Source organism: Anopheles funestus, chromosome 2RL, assembly GCF_943734845.2.
Source record: "Anopheles funestus chromosome 2RL, idAnoFuneDA-416_04, whole genome shotgun sequence".
Lineage (NCBI taxonomy): Eukaryota > Metazoa > Arthropoda > Insecta > Diptera > Culicidae > Anopheles > Anopheles funestus.
In genome coordinates, this window is record NC_064598.1 from 86,088,309 (window position 1) to 86,105,701 (window position 17,393).

The 17,393-nt window shown below is 40.4% G+C and overlaps 1 protein-coding gene across 5 annotated transcripts in view; it reads right to left on the minus strand.

The window, feature by feature from the left end:
• Positions 1 to 17,393, minus strand: part of LOC125761194 (sodium/potassium/calcium exchanger Nckx30C) — a 71,298-nt gene continuing 53,905 nt past the window's right edge. For 4 of the 5 annotated variants that reach the window (XM_049422108.1, XM_049422104.1, XM_049422105.1 and 1 more), the window contains exons 5-8: positions 12,177 to 12,373; positions 6,812 to 7,069; positions 6,590 to 6,726; positions 1 to 6,509 (exon numbers count right to left, since the gene is read on the minus strand). In XM_049422108.1, the coding sequence (XP_049278065.1) occupies positions 6,269 to 6,509; positions 6,590 to 6,726; positions 6,812 to 7,069; positions 12,177 to 12,373 (833 nt within the window). In that variant the 3' untranslated portion in view covers positions 1 to 6,268. The remainder of the gene's footprint in view (positions 6,510 to 6,589; positions 6,727 to 6,811; positions 7,070 to 12,176; positions 12,374 to 17,393) is intronic. The other variant, XM_049422107.1, reaches the window with a different exon arrangement.

The window sequence follows — 17,393 nt, forward strand, 5'->3', positions numbered from 1 at the left end:
AAAAAACATGTTTATGATTCACGTTCATTTTCACTTTTCGTTCTGTTTGTTTAACATTACTTTACTTCTCTTGATTTTTTTCTTTATCTTTACTACACTAACTGCAACGCATATGTTTCCGTGTGTTGATGTCTGTGTGCGTGTTGATCTGTTACTTATATTTACGTTTCGGGGGTTTTTTTGCACTTTATAGGTAATGAAAAAACGAATAAAAAAGCCCAACCAATACACCTTAGCATACGCTTAGTTTCCTTTTATCGGCAATGTTAAAAGTACTGTTTTGCAAAAATGGCTTTTGCTAAAGTTATTCCTGTCTGCGTTGCTTTTTTTTTACTACCGTTATTCTTTGTTTTTCTTTTGATTCTTCTGGCGTATTTTTAACCATTTTCGCTACATTATTTCTAATGCAAAAAACAAGAGCACACTTGTGTATAAGAGTATTTAGGGTTAGTATGGCAAGGAATTTTCTGCTATTCTGCATGTTTTGTCTGTTCGTTTGTTTGCTTTACTCGTCTACCGTCCGTTGTGTGGTGTGCCATGTATTTTATGTATATTTAACGTTTGCACAATGTTTTATTTTGTTCTTTGCAAATGCGGAAAACTCGTTGGAAAACCTAGAACCACCGAAAAGCAGCGCGGAATTGGGAAACGTTCACGCGCCCGTGAAACGAAAGTATGATACAAATTGACTACGTTTTTTTTTTCTTTGCTGTTTGCGTATTTATTTATATATTTATATTCCTTTGCCAAAAACCCCATGCGGGGTCACCCATCAGGAGTGGAGAGTGAACGGGGTAGGAGGCCTTCCCTATCACGAGTCAAGCCAAAGAGGTTGGAACGCTTTAGAGGGCAACGGTGGCAATTGAAGAGCACAGTCTTTGGGGCCGAAAGTAATTGGCATGTGAAGTGTGCCTGCTTGTAGAAAATGCAGCTTTCTGCAAGCTTCAAGGGAGAAATTTTGTCAAGAAAGTTCACACATTCAGGAGCTTGGTAAACAGTGCTGGTAGAAGAAAAGGTAGCAGCAGAGTAGTGTTTAATTCGAGTGCCAGAAGCAGACATTTTAGGTGGCCTTTAGTTGAGTAATCGACCCGCGAAAGTAAACGGTATGTATTCGTTTCGTCTACCCTCCAATATACTAAGCCGTCCAATGTTAATCCTTAGTGTATTTTCCGGTTTTGTTTTGTTTTGTTTTGTGATCCGATCATCGATCGCTTCACACACGCGCACACTCACACACAATAATACATACATTTCAAATTTAATTGCAAAAAACGTCTCCCACCGTGTAACACACACAAACACCTTTTGCTGTAATTGGACGGGTAAAAATCAACACCACTCGCACTTCAGCACAAATGCTTGGAAGTCGTAAGTGGCCGAGCTTAGTACAGCCTGCGCTCCTTTGCTGTAAGCCACCAGTTTTGTGTTTTTGTTTTCGTTTTGTTTGCCTGTGGACGCCAAACTTGCCTCGTTTCTCCCCGCCCACCGAAGTCGTTCCTTCCATACCATCCGTTCCATCCTTGCTAACATGTGTAATGTTTGGTTTTCTTACTATACTACAAGGTCTACGCTTAGCTTCTCTTATTGGTTGGTATGGGACGGTTTTCCGCCGTCCCATTTTTGTTTGTTTGTTTATTTGCGCAATTGTGCAATATTTACATTTGTAACCATATTTTAATGCCTACTAATAATTAGCAAATTGTGTAACGTGAATAACAATTGTTTTGGGTTGCATTTTTTCTCTGTTGTTTCTCTGTCTTATCTTCTTATATTATGTTCGCATGTTCGCTTTCTGTTTTATTAGTAGCAGACAATGTTGTTGATTAGTTTCTTTTATCATTCAATCGAAAACTTTTGGTTTTCTTATTATTTTGTTCACCTTTTCCAAACGTTGTCCTTTTTTTTCTAACCAGCCCGAACAATTTGCACATGCATTATGTTGTTTATTTTTTTTCGTTTTCTTTTATATGCAAACTTTGAAGTTTTTTTTTGCTTTTCGCATAGGTGCATTTTAGTTTTGCATTTTGCTTTCATTATCAACAGCTCTTTCAGAAGAGAACAATAACTGCAAGTAGCGTTTGAAGAGAGCGTTTAACATAATACAACAGCGGAATTGATAAAACGTGAACCATTATGTTTTGTTACTGTTTGTTGCGCCCCTAAAACCCTGAACATGAAAGCGCACCAAGGCCATTGCTTCATTTTCTACCGCATTGTGCTCGTATTGAAGACGTGGAATGCTGAAAACAAAAACGTAACATTAACAACAACAGCATACACGTCTCAACAGATATGTACGATTTCTTTTTTTTTTGTTTGTATTTATTCCTTTAATGTGTGTTTCTTCCTTCTGTACGATTTTTTTGTTGCTTTTTTGCGCCCAAGCAACCACACGCAAAACTAATGGCGTTCAAGGATGCAAACAATGTTTCACCAATAACGTTTTAAAATAGCCTAGCAATTGACCGTTTTTGTGAGTTTTTTTTTATGTCTCAGAACGCAAGCCTAAGTAAGGAACCGGAACCGGGTTAGGATAGTTCCCGCGGGAAGAATATGTTCAGAACTGCTGAAGTTTGGTTTTTGCTTTTGCGGCCGAATAGTGTTTTCTTTTTTTTATTAAATGTTCAATTATAATATGCTCTTTGTTCACGCCCGTTTACCGTGCTGTTTTATAGTATTGTACCGCACTGTCCATCAATTTGACAGCAATCAGAAAACGAAATGTAATCGTAATTCGATGTTAGGTTTGCTTTTTCTGCCATTCGGTTGCACCGCACAATCAGTGTAATGTTTGGTAGCCTGATTTGTCTAAAATCGGACGTTTGACAATTATTGCACTCACACGCTGTGAACGGCTTATGATTTCCTTGTTGTGGTTCATTTACTTTTCCACCCTAATCTTCTATTGCACCATATTTAGCTGCATGATTTTCTTAATAATTTATTTACTACTCTTTCTCTTTTTCTCTCTTTCGATCTGCTCTTCCTACTTCTGTTTTTTTTCCTCATCTTCCATTTCTGTCACCTCCCCCTCTATTCTGCTTCGTTAATAATACAAAATAAAACAAGAAAACCTTTCAAAAATTTGTTAACATTTCATTTTATTATCTTTGTTTTTTTCTTTTGTTTTAATATTATTTAGTATGTCTTTCGCCGAACCGTGCCTGCCAGCTAGGCCACGGTGAACGGGTTTTTTTGTGGGAGGGGGTAATTTTTGGTTTTGGTTTTTCCTTTATTTTTAATCTATTGGTTTGCTGCTCTCCAAAAAAGCTTGACGAAGGAGCGCATGTTGGTATTGGACGATGAGGATGATGAATGATGATTATGTAGCTGAAAGCTTAAAGCTTTCTTCAAGCTGCTCGCCGTATCTCGTTCAGTTTTGCATCTGTTATTTGCTGATCCTTCTGTACCTGCGTTAGGGATGGGTTTGCGTTATCTGCAAACAGCAAGTGTGCAATCGATTTCCATGGAGTAGAATGCCGACGAAAGAGATTGCTCAGGGCTATCTGGTTGGCGAAAAAACGCTTAGTAGCACCTGTCATTCACAAGAGCTGTCAAAGTTCATTAGAAAACAATCCTCATATTTTACGGTTCACAGGAACTTAACACACGATCAAACGGGTGAACGCTTACCAAATGATGTGCTTCACTTCATATCACGCAATAGCACACACGAGGGAAAAAGGTCATAAAATACACGTGCTTTTAAACCAACACTCACACACAGTGCAAAACGATCGTTACCCATTACCGGGTTTACCTTTACCAAGTTGCTTTTTTTCTGCCGCTGGATCCTCTGATCTGATGATCGTTTCTGTTCGATGATCCGATACCGATAGCTTCTGCCTCTGCTAGCGTCTGATGCATGGAATCCACTAGACGATGCCGAGTTCGGTGAAATTTTACAACCGCAACCACCCTACACAAAGTCGAACAAGTGACGCATTCCGAGTGTATTTTCTTTTCCCTTCTGCAGCTCACTCCGAAGCCGCTTAACCACTGTTTTTTTTTATCAATGGATGTGTTGTGACAGCTGTCACATCTCTCGCACTAAAAACATGGCACCCTATCTCTTAGTAATGCAGAGGATTACAAAATCGAAGGATCGATTAAAAACGCGAGAAATGCAGGTAGTTTCGATACTAACGGGTAGTAAGGTAATGATCGCTAGGATGCTAGTAAGGGATGTTATTAGTGTAGCGCCGTGTAAAGATGAGTTTCAACAACTTCCATTTTTTGTTTGTCGCTAGGCTGATTAAGGTTGATTGATTGTAATTTCTATTGGTTTTTTTTAGTATACTCCCTTAGTGTAAGTGTAAATCTAAAGCGCTTCTAGTTGGTTCGCTCCAGAAAGAATGATTTGCCCGGAGCTTTCGGAGATGTGAGGAAGCTTTCCTAGAAAACAAATCTAATGCCGAAGAAGGGCAAAGGATACTGTGTGTATGTGTGTGTGTGTGTGTGTGGTGCATGTATGCATTTGTTTCGCATTTCTAGTTTCGCCTCTACGATAGAAAGAGAAGGGGTGCACGCGTAGGGCTGTGGTACTTAGAATAGTGGTAATAGTAGTTGTAGTAGTAGTGGTAAATAGTTTTAAGGAAAGGTAGTAGATTCGTAGTCTAAGTGAAATAACAACGCTCTCAATGGCTTAGGGGGATCGTTAAACTCTCAATATTCGTAATATAAATTGTTTGTTTCGTTCGCTTTTCAGCCCACGCGATCGATTCTATATTCGATCGGGAATTTCGTTTTTTGCTTTATCATGCGATCATTTCGTCCCGGAATTTCGTGATTTTGTGAAATGTTAAGACCCTATAGTGTGTATCAGCGTGGATACGCCTGGATCCATGTTTTGCCTGCATTCGTGCATTAAGGGTAAGGGTTTTGATGGATTGTATGCTTCCATTTTAGTAGCTCTAGATCGGGTTAGTATGTTTGTTCTTCTGCTGTTTGTTTTAATGTTGTTGTAGCACTTCCTCCGCAATGATGAGTTTCATGAATGATGAACTTTAAGAAATGGATCATTTATGTAAATGTGGATTAAAATCTAAAGATGCTTGCATGTATCCTTGCTAAACCGTAGAAAGTGACCTACAGAGAATAGAAGAAGTTAGCTCCGTTGTTTAGTTTTTTGTTTTCTTACTTTTGTGGTAAATACGGGGTTTGTTTTTAAAGTTAGATCTCAAGTTTTGTTCGTTTGGTTTGAATTTTTTTTGCTTCACAATCTCCCGCCGTCACCTGCCTTACCCGTGCCGGGGGTAAGGACACACGTTATCTAGTGTTTGTGTTTTTGTTGGTTATGCATTCTTTGTTTTGCTTTAGTTTAATTTCATTTGAAATACAGGGTTTTATCATTGTTACCCATTAGATTTGTTTTTGTTTTGCGTTTTGGTTATATTTTAAAATGTTTGTGTGTATTTTGTGTTTTGTGTGTATTTTTTTAATCTTTTTTTGCTTCATGTTTCATCATACACGTTGGTTTTTTTGATTCTTATAGATTCAATACTATAGATGCGAATATAGAACAGGAGTTAAAAGTCTTAAATGAAAGATGTTTCGTTTGCTAAATAGATTTGGTTTAGATGTGTTTCTTTTAATGTTTCGTTTGTTCGTTTTGTGAGTTGCATTTTGTTCACTTTCGTTTCGCACTCAATACACACTTCATCCCTCCCGTTTGCCGGTATGCTCTGTTCTTAACGCACTACTTAGTGGTTATGCATTAGTTGACTACCTTCAATCTACTCGTTTCGTTACGCTGTATCTTTTTTTTATGTTTTGAAAACCCAACTACCCAAATGCGGGTTTAGATTAAAAAGATTGGTTGTTTTGTTTGGTTACTTATTTGCTAAGCCTTTTTTTGTTTTGTTTGTTATGCTGTATCACTGTAGCTTCTACACCATCTCTCTACTACACTCTCTTCGGTTTGCGTCCTTTCTAATTTTCTCTTCTCTTAAAGGTCTCTCAATCATGTCATTGTATGACAATATCTATCCAGGCTTACGTTTCTTAGTGTACTAAGATACTTAAACGCGGTTCTCTTTTGCGCATACAGAGCGGAAGTTGAAGCGATGCGGGCAACCTACTCGGACTACTCCATCACCACGTGTTTGTGTGTATGAATGTGTCGCGGTTTCTGTGTGTATGTGTAAATGTGTGTGTGTGTGTGGATCGGATTGTCCCATGCACCACCATCAGCGTATTTTATTGTAACGATTGCTTTACGAGCTTTTGCGTACTGCATATAGCTGCATGGGTTTTCGGTTCGAGCGTCTTAGAATGGACATATTAGTACGTCGTACTCGAACATAAGCGACACGGCAACGAACGCGAAGTACAGCAAAAACATGGTGAAGCCCAGGCCTTTGTTCATTCGCCAGCGGAAGCAAGCTATCGACATGACGACGAACAGTAACATTAAGAACAGGATCGTGATCGAACACACCATACCGACGGAGTTCACCTCCACCGGTTGGCCGTAGATGATTCCGTACATGAGCCACGGAATTGGAAGGCTGCAATTAAAAGGGACCGATATCGCATTAGATTGTCACATTCCCGAACGAGGCGAGACAGCACATGCCTCTTCACTTACCCGACTGTTACGTCGAAGATGTTACTACCGACGGAACTGGATACCGCCATATCGCCGAAGCCTTTGCGTGCTACAATCACCGATGTGATTAGATCAGGAATTGAGGTACCTGCTGCTAAAAATGTCAGTCCCATCACCTGCAAAAAAAGTAAAATGGATCATATAACGATCGTTTGATACGGTGCCGTGACCAGGATACGGTTCGGAATGATCCACACATACCTCGGCCGGTATTTTCGAGGTATCGCCGACTACGGTGGCCCACCACACCATCAGATACGAGTAGGCGGCTATCCACATGATCGATCCGATGAACGTGACGGGGAAGAACTTCTTGCCCCTCGGTGTTCTGGTGTCGGGAAGTGTTAGGTACAGGGGAAAGATAATTGGAGCTACTAGTAGGTAGGTTATTCGTTTCCTAGCACCCTTTGGCCACGACATGCTCAGTGCTTCTGGTGGTTCCTCTTCTAATTCGTTACCCTGCAAATGGAAGCAAGTTTAATGTTAGCACATCCCATTTGTGGCATCCATTTGTGGCAAAATAAAAAAAAACATCGTTAGATAAAATGATTAAATTTAATGAACATTTTAATGTGTCCTATAAATAAAAATTCGTGAATGTCTTCCCAGTTATAATAGAGCATCCTACTCTACGTGTATTCCACGGAGGTCAATCGACATCTTTATCTATTAACCTTCTCGTAGCATGCGAGATGGTGACTTTCAAGCTCACACATACACACAGAGTTCGATAATCGGAAGGAAGCTCATAAAAGCTCACATTAAAAATACATCAGATCCCTCACACATAAACAAACGGCAGCGGAATGTTCCATTCTCCTTTTCAAAAAAAAAAAAAACACACACACACATCATTCCACGCGTTACCATCGCAACCTCCGGAGGACAGTTTGTGTGTCAATTTGAGAAACAGCACCCAATAAGCACACTCCGCACAATGGAGGAGAACGGGATTAATGGGAAGCTCTAAAAGCTTCTTCTTCGTCGCCGAAGCTTTGCCCTTGAAAAAAGTTCATGCGGGTGACCTTTTTCCCGGTTTCCCGGAAAATGGTGGGAAACGATGGCCGGTGTGGAGAAGATGTTTTCTGGAGAGTAGCAGAACAGATTAATCGTGCCCAATTTTGAGGATTGTTTTTTTTGTTGAAAGAGAGCAAATTTGCTTATCAACTAAGTATTTTTTCTTCTTGTTTTACACAAACGTTATCTTTACGGTTGCTTCATTGGAAATGTTTCCATGTATCGGAGAGCGAATTGAGTAAGTTTTTACATTAATGTTTATGTGTTTTGCTCACGTCACGAAAGGCTGAATTCGTCCCCTTTCCGGAGCAGAAAATGGGTTAATGGATTTATTTCATGCCCACGTGATTTTACTATTCCCAGCTTTTTCATTCTCAATATCTCTCTCTCTCTCTCTCTCTCTCCGTTCACCATTGAAAGCTTCCCAAGGGATGAAAATAGTAGCTACCACAAACTCGCTTCGTCTGGGGTTTCTCGCTTGGTAGGGATTATTATTCAACCGGCAAGGTTCATTTACCTTCTCAGCTCGGTTGATCGGCAAGGACAAGTGCGTTTTGGTTGATATTAAAAATAGGATAAGTTTAATCCGTACTGCTTTCCAATTTATTTACGCTTTGCTCATGTTCATGGGACAATTCGCCACCATATCTTACACTTACTCTCAAAAATAGCAAAATTATCATCAATTATCGACACTCAACGAACTGGGAACGTTGCAGATGTGTTGTTTTCTTTCAGTAGCACTGATACTCTAAATGTATTCGTCAAAAAGCCAAACATCTTTACCGATCGATATGGGGAATATGGGGTCGAGTTTCACCCAGCTCTTGTCTACCGGTTATGCTAGACATTTGCCAAATGCTTATCGTACGCACTATCACTCTAAATGGATCTTTCCAAGGAAAGTGTGCGTATTTCCCATTTCTTCTCGTACACCCGTTGGAAAGCGCATTACATTTTCACAATTCACAAATTGACCCCATAGATAGGAGAATAGATCGAGTTTCCGTGGTGGTGGGTTTTCGAGGGTTTATTTACGTACGACCCATGCGCCACTTGCCAACCTCCATAGCGTTTACAATTTGGCATTGTTTTTGCTCTCGATAAGAAACACCGACTACGAACGTATTAGGTTTTGTTGTAAGGGTTTGAGTGAAGCAAACATAAGCCCACTTTGTGCTGACGTTTGCGGAAGCACTCTTTAAGGTTAGCTAAAATGCGAGTTACAAAAAAATCAGGAGCCAAATCAGATAGCAAAAAAGCAACCACCAAATGGGGGACGGGCTGGATAGCGAAGCCATCGTGTAGCGAGTGTCTGTGAAGCGAGTACTATGATGAGAAAATCATATCAATAATCATCCAACGAAAAGCTGTATCTTGATGCGAAGCGAAAGCATTCAACTCATCACCTCGTCCCATCTTCAGGAGCGTCACCGACCTGGCTGGATCCTGGCGCGCTTTTGGGCTGTTCCCAACAGCAAGAAGCCCCAAGAATCGAATTTGCATATCGCTCCATTCAAATCTCATCCAACCCAACGCAAAACGGTTTCGTGCCGTCAGTTTCGTGGACATCCGACACTCGATTAGCAAATTTTTTGGTGAGTGGATACTCAGCCGACAGTGACTTACCACGTACCAGGCACGTACATATGATGATGGCATTTGTAAAAGAGCGCAACTGGGCAAAATTTTCTCAAATCCCTCATGTTCGGAAAAGTGATAGCTGAAAGGGATTTTTATTTCGAGTGAAGATGGTACGGTACTGTATTCACCAAACAAATGGAACCATGCAAACACGAGCAAACAGTCTAGGGGTAAGATACCACACCACTTCCCTGCCCAAAAAAAAACCCCCTTACCACACAGTGTGTTTGCGTTAGACAAATGATTTGGCCCAAGTGGTACCGTTCGTTGGAAAGTATTTGCAAAACGAGACAGTGCCGGGTTGTGTGGCAGCAACCGCCAAAATAAACTGCTGGACCGTTTGGAGAACTTTGCTGCAGGTTGGACAGTTGCCAAAAGCGAACAATTGTGCAGTCGGTTGATTCATGCTGTCGATGGTTCGGAATGGGTAAAGTTGTCTCAAATCAATTTACGGAAACGAATTCCCATTTTTCCATCACACAGCACTTGCAAGTAAATATCTTATAACGTTCTTCAGCAATTGTTGACGGATGAGGTAGACCTGGCTGTACTTCTTTTGCTGATTGCATAGTGAAAGAAATCGGTGCCAACAAGAATGATGGGAGGAGGCTGGGGATACGATTGTCGGCAAACGTTTGTCGATTATACTTGCATGAGTTGAAAGAGGCAGTAAATAATGTATGAACAGTTTGAAGTGTTACAATTGCTTTGAATGGGGCTATTTTTCACCTAGAGCATATGTTCTTTTATAACAAAAAGGCTTAGCAGTGTGTGTAGAGAGTTGCACGCCTAGAAGTATGCAATAGCTGTAACAAAATTGCCTTTTAAAATCTCTAACGTATATGGAGTCATATGGAGTCTAGAGGACAATTTACGAGAAAAAAATGTTCCAAAGAATTTTTGGTATACGTTCAGCGGTATGTGTGGAAGGACACAAGAAAGGAAGAACTCGCCATGTCATGTCATTAGAATGACACCGGACGACTTAACTCGCAGAATCTTTTTAGGTCGCCCACATGGACAGAGGAGGCATGATAATAGTTGAAGGCGCTGTTGCGTCTACCAGAAAATCCGCCTGCCATGCCGAGACGCGAAACGGTTAGAGCACTTTATAATTAAGTAAATAGTATCTTCACGAGAGCAATACAAAATAAAGATCCGAGCATTCGGGGCATAATTTATTTATAATTCATCCAGTTCTCTTTTTCACCAGCACCCTCTTAAAGAATCGCACTGCACTAGCGATGAAGTGAAATGAACTTGACAGATGTTGTACGTCAACTTACTCTTAGTATACGGTTGTCAATCAAGTTACTCATCGCATCAAATGTGCCACTGCTTCATCTTGACATTTATCAACGGCCAAATGCATAGAATAATGCTTTCTAATAAACAAAGAAACCAACCACAAAGGGTCCCACTATTGCCAAGATGTTAATTCAAAATGGCATTTATATGACAGCAGCCTGACGTGTGACGGTGTATGGTATGAGCTCCACCACTATAAGTGCATTTTAAACATTTATTTCTTTCCTCGAATCGAATTTCAGTTTCAATTCCCAAGCTGCTTTCAAAATTTTCACATCTTGCTTAGTTTGTTTAGTGCGCTCATACTGATACCGATAGTCTTTAAGCGTGCAACGTATACTATCCATATCATCACCATCATCATCATCAACATAATCATCATAATCAGCAACACATCCGCAGGAATGTACTAGAGATCAAAAAAGCACCACCACAGATCATGGAACTTTTGCCAATCGATCGAAACGGACCGGCGCTTGTGCAAACATTTATTCAAAACTAGACACAGTTTATCCATCTTTCGCGCATAAAATATCTTTCCCCTTTTCCCCTCGCTCCCGTAGACCCCGCCCAGCCCGGTAATGTTCGGGCTTGTGCAAAATGGTAAATGGCAAAAATGGGTTTCAATTTCCATGTGCTCACGTTTTCACAAAACGCTGCATGCAATATTCATCAGAAAAGCTCGTCCGGTTACAGTACGAGGTACGGGCAACAGTTGCTTTCGGCGAGAGAAGTCGTTCGCTTTGGGTTTTTTTTGTGCTCTCGGGGTTCGATGCAAAACAGAAACCATGGCACACAGACCGTGAGGCATAGGCACGAGAAACTACCGGGCAAGAGTCGTCAGATAGTTGTCAATCAAAACCAGCTCCCATACCGATGGGCAGCGGGCCAATGCTGAACGGAAGGAAGTGCCTCATGAAAGTGTTTCGTTTATGTTGGTTCAACCAAAGCCTGACCGTTCTGGGTCCGTAGCGCGTCTTCGGCTCGTTTTTGCGGTTTGTGCTGTGCGACTATAAATAGAAGGCATTCCTATAGGCAAGCCGTGCCGGTAGCTGCCCTCGAGCTGCTGTCTGGCATGCTCACTGACCAGCCGGTGGAGTCGGGAAGTGCACATGGTCACACACAGGAATGTTGCATTCCCTCGGCCAAGAGGGTTGAAATTGAAATTGGCCTCAGGACTAATCGAGTTCCAGTTCCAGCAGAGCAGGACTCGCTTGCGTTCCATGCTTTGGTCCGTTTCCTGCTGTGTTTTGACAGCATGAATACAGGCGGTGTGACGTTTGTCGTCGGAGCTGAATATGTTGCTGGTCCATCCCTGCCAGGAGGACGGGATTATGGTGCTTTGTTTTGTATCTACCTGAAAGGCAAGGATGGCCTTCCTTTATGGCTGGAACATTGGAACGAACAGGGTAAATTTCCCATGAAACGTACAAATCCAATTCCGGGCTAGCAATGGATCCACTTCACCACGACAAGATGGAATTGCTGATTGGTTGTTAATCGATTATAGTTTTGTGAGATTTGCCGTATAAATCGTTTAACTTGGGTACTGTATCCTTCCCACATAGCCCAACAAAAAAAAACCCCAGATACTTACCGAATCAATTGTTGTATCTATATTTCCATTTGGACGATCGCTAGCTAAGGTGGTTTCTTTTAGATTAATTTTAACATGGTTCGCCGCGGACGAGGTCGCTGCGCCCCGTTGCGGCTTGGTAGCGTCCAGCAGCACCTTCAGCGATGCGATCGCGTGCAGCTGAGTCGCCTTTTCATCGACTTTACCTGGAACGGGATCTTTTATTATGTTATTACGTAATGTTAGTATGGAATTTGCCAATTATGGATTAAATGCTGGAACAAATTTTGACATGGCACGGTGGCTGATCGTTTTTGCTCGCGGTACGCGTAGATAAAGATAAATACGGAGCGACAGTGAAATAGACAGACAGACAGAGAGAGAGAGAAAGAGAAAGAGATGGGAGAAAAAACAAACAAACAAACAATAGAACAGAGAACACGAGAACGTGAGCGAAACAGAGAAACACAAAACAGACAGACAGTCGTTAGCCCTTTCTTTGCCATGTCCTTGGTTGTTGTTTTTTTTTTTTATTTTATCACAAACTAACATTAAACAACGAAATTTTTCTATTGGCTTTGGCTGCAAATATGTGATGTGTAGAGGTACATTGACGTGTATTTAACGGTTAAACATGTAACAATTTCAACAGAAAAACGAAACATACACGCAACGATAACATTTAACGATGTTTTGGCAGAATGTTTTTCAATCCTCCAAAATTGCAAAAAACATAATTTTATTATTATACAAAACCAATAACAATCTTGTATATGCTTATGCTTCTAGTATGTACAGCTTTCAAACATGCATTTCTTTTAAACGGATGATTTGACCTTTACCGTTACCGATCGTGTGAAGTAAAACAAAAATTTAAAATTAACTTAACAATTCTCCGAAACATAAAATGTGCAGCAAATTAGTGCGCAACTTTTAAAGCACTCAAATATGTCATTATTAGTTTTCCCCGTGGCTTGTTAAATCATAATTTTGCTACCACCTTCTGGTGCAATATTTACCTTGGAGCAAAACTTTCCCTTCATCGTTTATGTTCATCGTATTCTAGAGTTTGGCATGAATGCAATTAGTGTCTAGGAAAAAAAAAATGCCTGTAAAGTTGCCACAAACGCAAATTACCCATTTTTGGTTGCACGTATGCATGCGCGAAAACTGTAACGTCGCTTTTCCCAGGTTTTAATGTGGACACTAGAAAGAGGAGGAGGGAGCTGTATTTTTTGTTTTGTTTTCCTTCCATCATACGGTCAACCATCCCCACACACACACACAGTAAGGCTTTGCTATTTTTTGGGTGTTGGACGGAAAAGTTTGCAAAACGGAAGCGCACAAACAATAGACGCCTCGTCCCAACAAACCCCGGTTTGCTTTTGGTAAGCATCATTTGAATTTTCCCATCCGTCCGCAAGGAAAATGGTGGCCGAACCGAACGATGCCCGAACGATATTGGTTCCTGGTGTCCGGGCGCTTGATCACGAACCAACCAAGATCACGTATCAGCTAGCATTGAGGATGGTACGGAACACTAAGCATGTTTTTTGGTGGAACAGCTGCATAAATTGAACCATTTATATTCTTGCGAATGAATAAAAGATGGCTTAGTGGTCTGGTTGGTGGTTACCAGCAAATTGTTGCACTCGCTGTGTGGTTTTTGCCTCGGTCGTCGGTCGGACAGTAGGCTAGAAGGCGTGTATGTTATTTGGTAAATAAAAGATGAATTTATGTCTTATTTTAACATCATCCATCCTTCCGGTTCTGGTGATTTGTTCGATATGCTTCGGTTTGATGATATCTTCTACCGCAGTTGTTGCAGTATTCGTCCAAAATATTGTACTTGAAATCTCACACCGAACAACATCTTGCTTTAAGCATTTAGCTTAAAGACACACGTCACCCCCGGAAAGCTGCACAATTATTCGGCACGTGAAGCGTATGAAATTTAAAATTGTCATTCAAACCGTCATCTGTTTCGCTTGCCATTGCGCACACCACACGTGGACTATCCTTTACAGCACCAGAGCAAATGGGTATGACGTGCTACCATCACCATACACAAGGAACCCATCTTTAACCACTTGTGGTAGAGCATCGGTTAGGGACACAAATGGCGTCTCATAGACGATACGGTACTAGCAGACAAAAAACCGAGTGAATGCTTACACTCATAACCATTACACATAGCCGTGGTAGTACGTAATGGCCGTGCCGACGTTCTCTCCTACGCTACACCAGTGACAGTACGGTGTGCACTTATAAATGGTAGTGTTTACCCTGTATAGTTTTGTTGTTTTTTTTCTTCGTTTGCATGTGTTTCGCTTGGTGTATGTGTGTGTGCGCAGTTTGCAGGTTTTCACAAAACCGAACCGTACCAGTGCAACCGTCAGTCGCTGCACGTTCCGGAAGCTTTGAAACGTTGAGTTGTTGGTTGTGTGATTATTTTAAGTATTTTATGCAATGTTTCCTTCCTCTGCCGGGAAATGGTTAGATGTTGATCGGTGGTTGGGCGGTGGTTGGAATATTATGTTTGTCAGGCAAAAGCTGCTTTCGTTTCAAGCTACACTCATCGCATTTTCAGTTGGGTGGTCCATTTAGTATAGTAAAACCTTTTTACATAATTTGTTCCAAATTGCGAACTTTTACTATAAAAATTTTGCTAAATAATTTTTTTGTTCATGTAAAAAAAAAGCCGAAAGTGTGTCAATAAAATTCTAATTAACACCAGCTTTTCCCATTATAGCAATTATAGTCTTTCGCTTACTAACCATTTCGTGCTCAATATCGTCAAGTGGCAAAATTTTTCGTAACGAATATTAAGTGGTCGGTGAGTTAGCAAAACAAAAAAACGAAAACAAAAAAAAAAAACAAATAAATGACCGAGGTCAATCAGGACTGTCCATGGGCAGCAAACAGAACGGATTGTTGCCACAGTTAAATGAGACAATCTGTGAAGAAGGGCAAAAAGATTTCCCAAAAAAACAAAAAAAAAAAAAACAAAAAACGCAACCCTAGAGAACATTACCAACCGGCCAGACAGTAGGTAGAATCGGTAACCGGTGCGCAAAAGATTAATTGTTGGTTGACATGGAAGCTATTGAATTTTTTATTGCCTGTAGAAAGGCAGAAGGTATGATAGGTGTCAGACAGGACAGGGGCTTAAACGCACAGCGATGGAAAGGGGGAGGAAAATGGACACCCCCACCCCGGAATTAACGAAAGGGGATGACTTGCAGCCCACTTTCAGCCACCTTCAATTGGGCCGGTTTGGCGTAATGTTCGGCATGTGCACACTAACACATAGCCACAATGCTAGTTTTCTCACACAATTGATCCAATTGTGCGCGTGTGTGTTGGAAGGAAATATATATTAATGACACGAAATATCAATTTTCTTTTGCATACATTTACCCCGCATTTGATCGAAACATTTCTCATTGTTTTTATTCATATTGGGTGCTTTAATTTGCATTAAACATTCAGAGATCAACCAATCGGGGTGAAGGAAGGGAGAGAGAGAGAAAAAAAATCCCACCCAGACAGGTGGACAGATTTAATTTTTTATGTGCCACCATTGAAATAAATCACTAACGCAGCCGAATGAAACACATCAAAATATGTCCATAGTTTGGCATGTAATTAGCAGTTTACTTTGGAATGCTTGTACAGTGCGCAACCTGACTATAAGGCAACTAGTTTTTTGAGAATATCAGACAATGCTAAAGAGATAGGTAAAAAATAATTTCCACAATGTTTTAACATAGAAATTAAATGTATTTATGTATTGGGCCTATTTTTGGTATTTACTATGATGATTTTAAGTACTTTTGGGCACACAGATAGATTCCATGTTTTGATGTATTAATGTTGAGCGAATAATATTCCTCAATATTTATATACATTCATGATCTAATGACACTTTTTTAATTTTAACAAAAATTTAGAAAAATAATTAAAATTTATAATTTAAATTTTTTTTATTTTAATATGCTGGGCTACAAAACCACATAAAGAAGGAATATTTATTTATTTTTTAATTTTCATACTAATTCCTTACTCTCACCTATTTTTTGTACATTTGAAATACATCTTGATCAATCTTTTAAATTTTTGTTTGTTAAAAAAACTAGCTCCCGTATAGTTGTGTAACGCACTGAATAATGCAATTTCGTAGCTAAAAATTAAAAAATAGATGAAAAATAATACAAAACAAATCATTGGTACGTACATAAAGTGTAATAAAAAGCCACAATTAAACACAGAACATTTTCCCGTCGTGAACACTAAAAAACACCTGCAACAGAAGAATGAACTCGAACTGTGAACAGTTAGTGAAGGTCAAGTCATCGTTCAAAGCCAAAGCAAAGCCAAAGAAATGGAATCGAAGGGACGTATAGCAGACGGTATGGAATTAGCTGTTTTTTCGTCGACTCCAGCTAGACCTCGTAACCTTGATCTGCGATCTGTCTCACTGTTTGACCGCTGGCTGTTTTGCTGTAACGTTATGTGTTCCTGCTGCTTCTCTCTTGCTCTCATCAGTTTGCTTGTTTGTGTGTTATTTTATTTACTTTAGTTCGTTATTAATTTTCTTTTTGTCTTCTTTTGATTATTGTTTTTCTCACTACTGTTTCGGTTCCTCTTTGACGCTCATGTAAAACCATATTTCATTCGCTATGCCAATCGAAATGATTAACGACACACTACGTCTAACAATCAACGCAAACCGCAACGCAACTTTCTACTCCATTTAATCATAAATGGCAAACATATTAATCTTCAAATGTACTTAAACTATGACCTACGATGGTTTTCCGCTCACGGGACGGACTGCGTGAAGAAGCTGTTGAGGGTTGAAGTTGGAAGGATACATTGGAAGCTCCATTTGTGTGGTTGCATGTGCAACTCCATCCATCCCGTGTTGCGCAAAACCATCCACAGAACATATTTATATGGGGAGCACGCGAAGCAGACGTTAGCCGAACATGGGTTGGGCGAATATTTTTTGGTAGCCCATTTGACTTACGCTCATTGTGGGGAGGATCAAAAAGGGGAAGGAAAAAGACAGATCGCCGACGTATGCTTCGTTGCTCCGGTCAGTGAGTTGGACGATATGAGGTGAATGTGGATGGGATTGTGTATGTATATGTCTGTTTCTTTTTTCCATGTTTCGTGCCATGATGTATGTTAATGCATGACGAGAAGATTATTAATGATTTCACCGAAAACGGG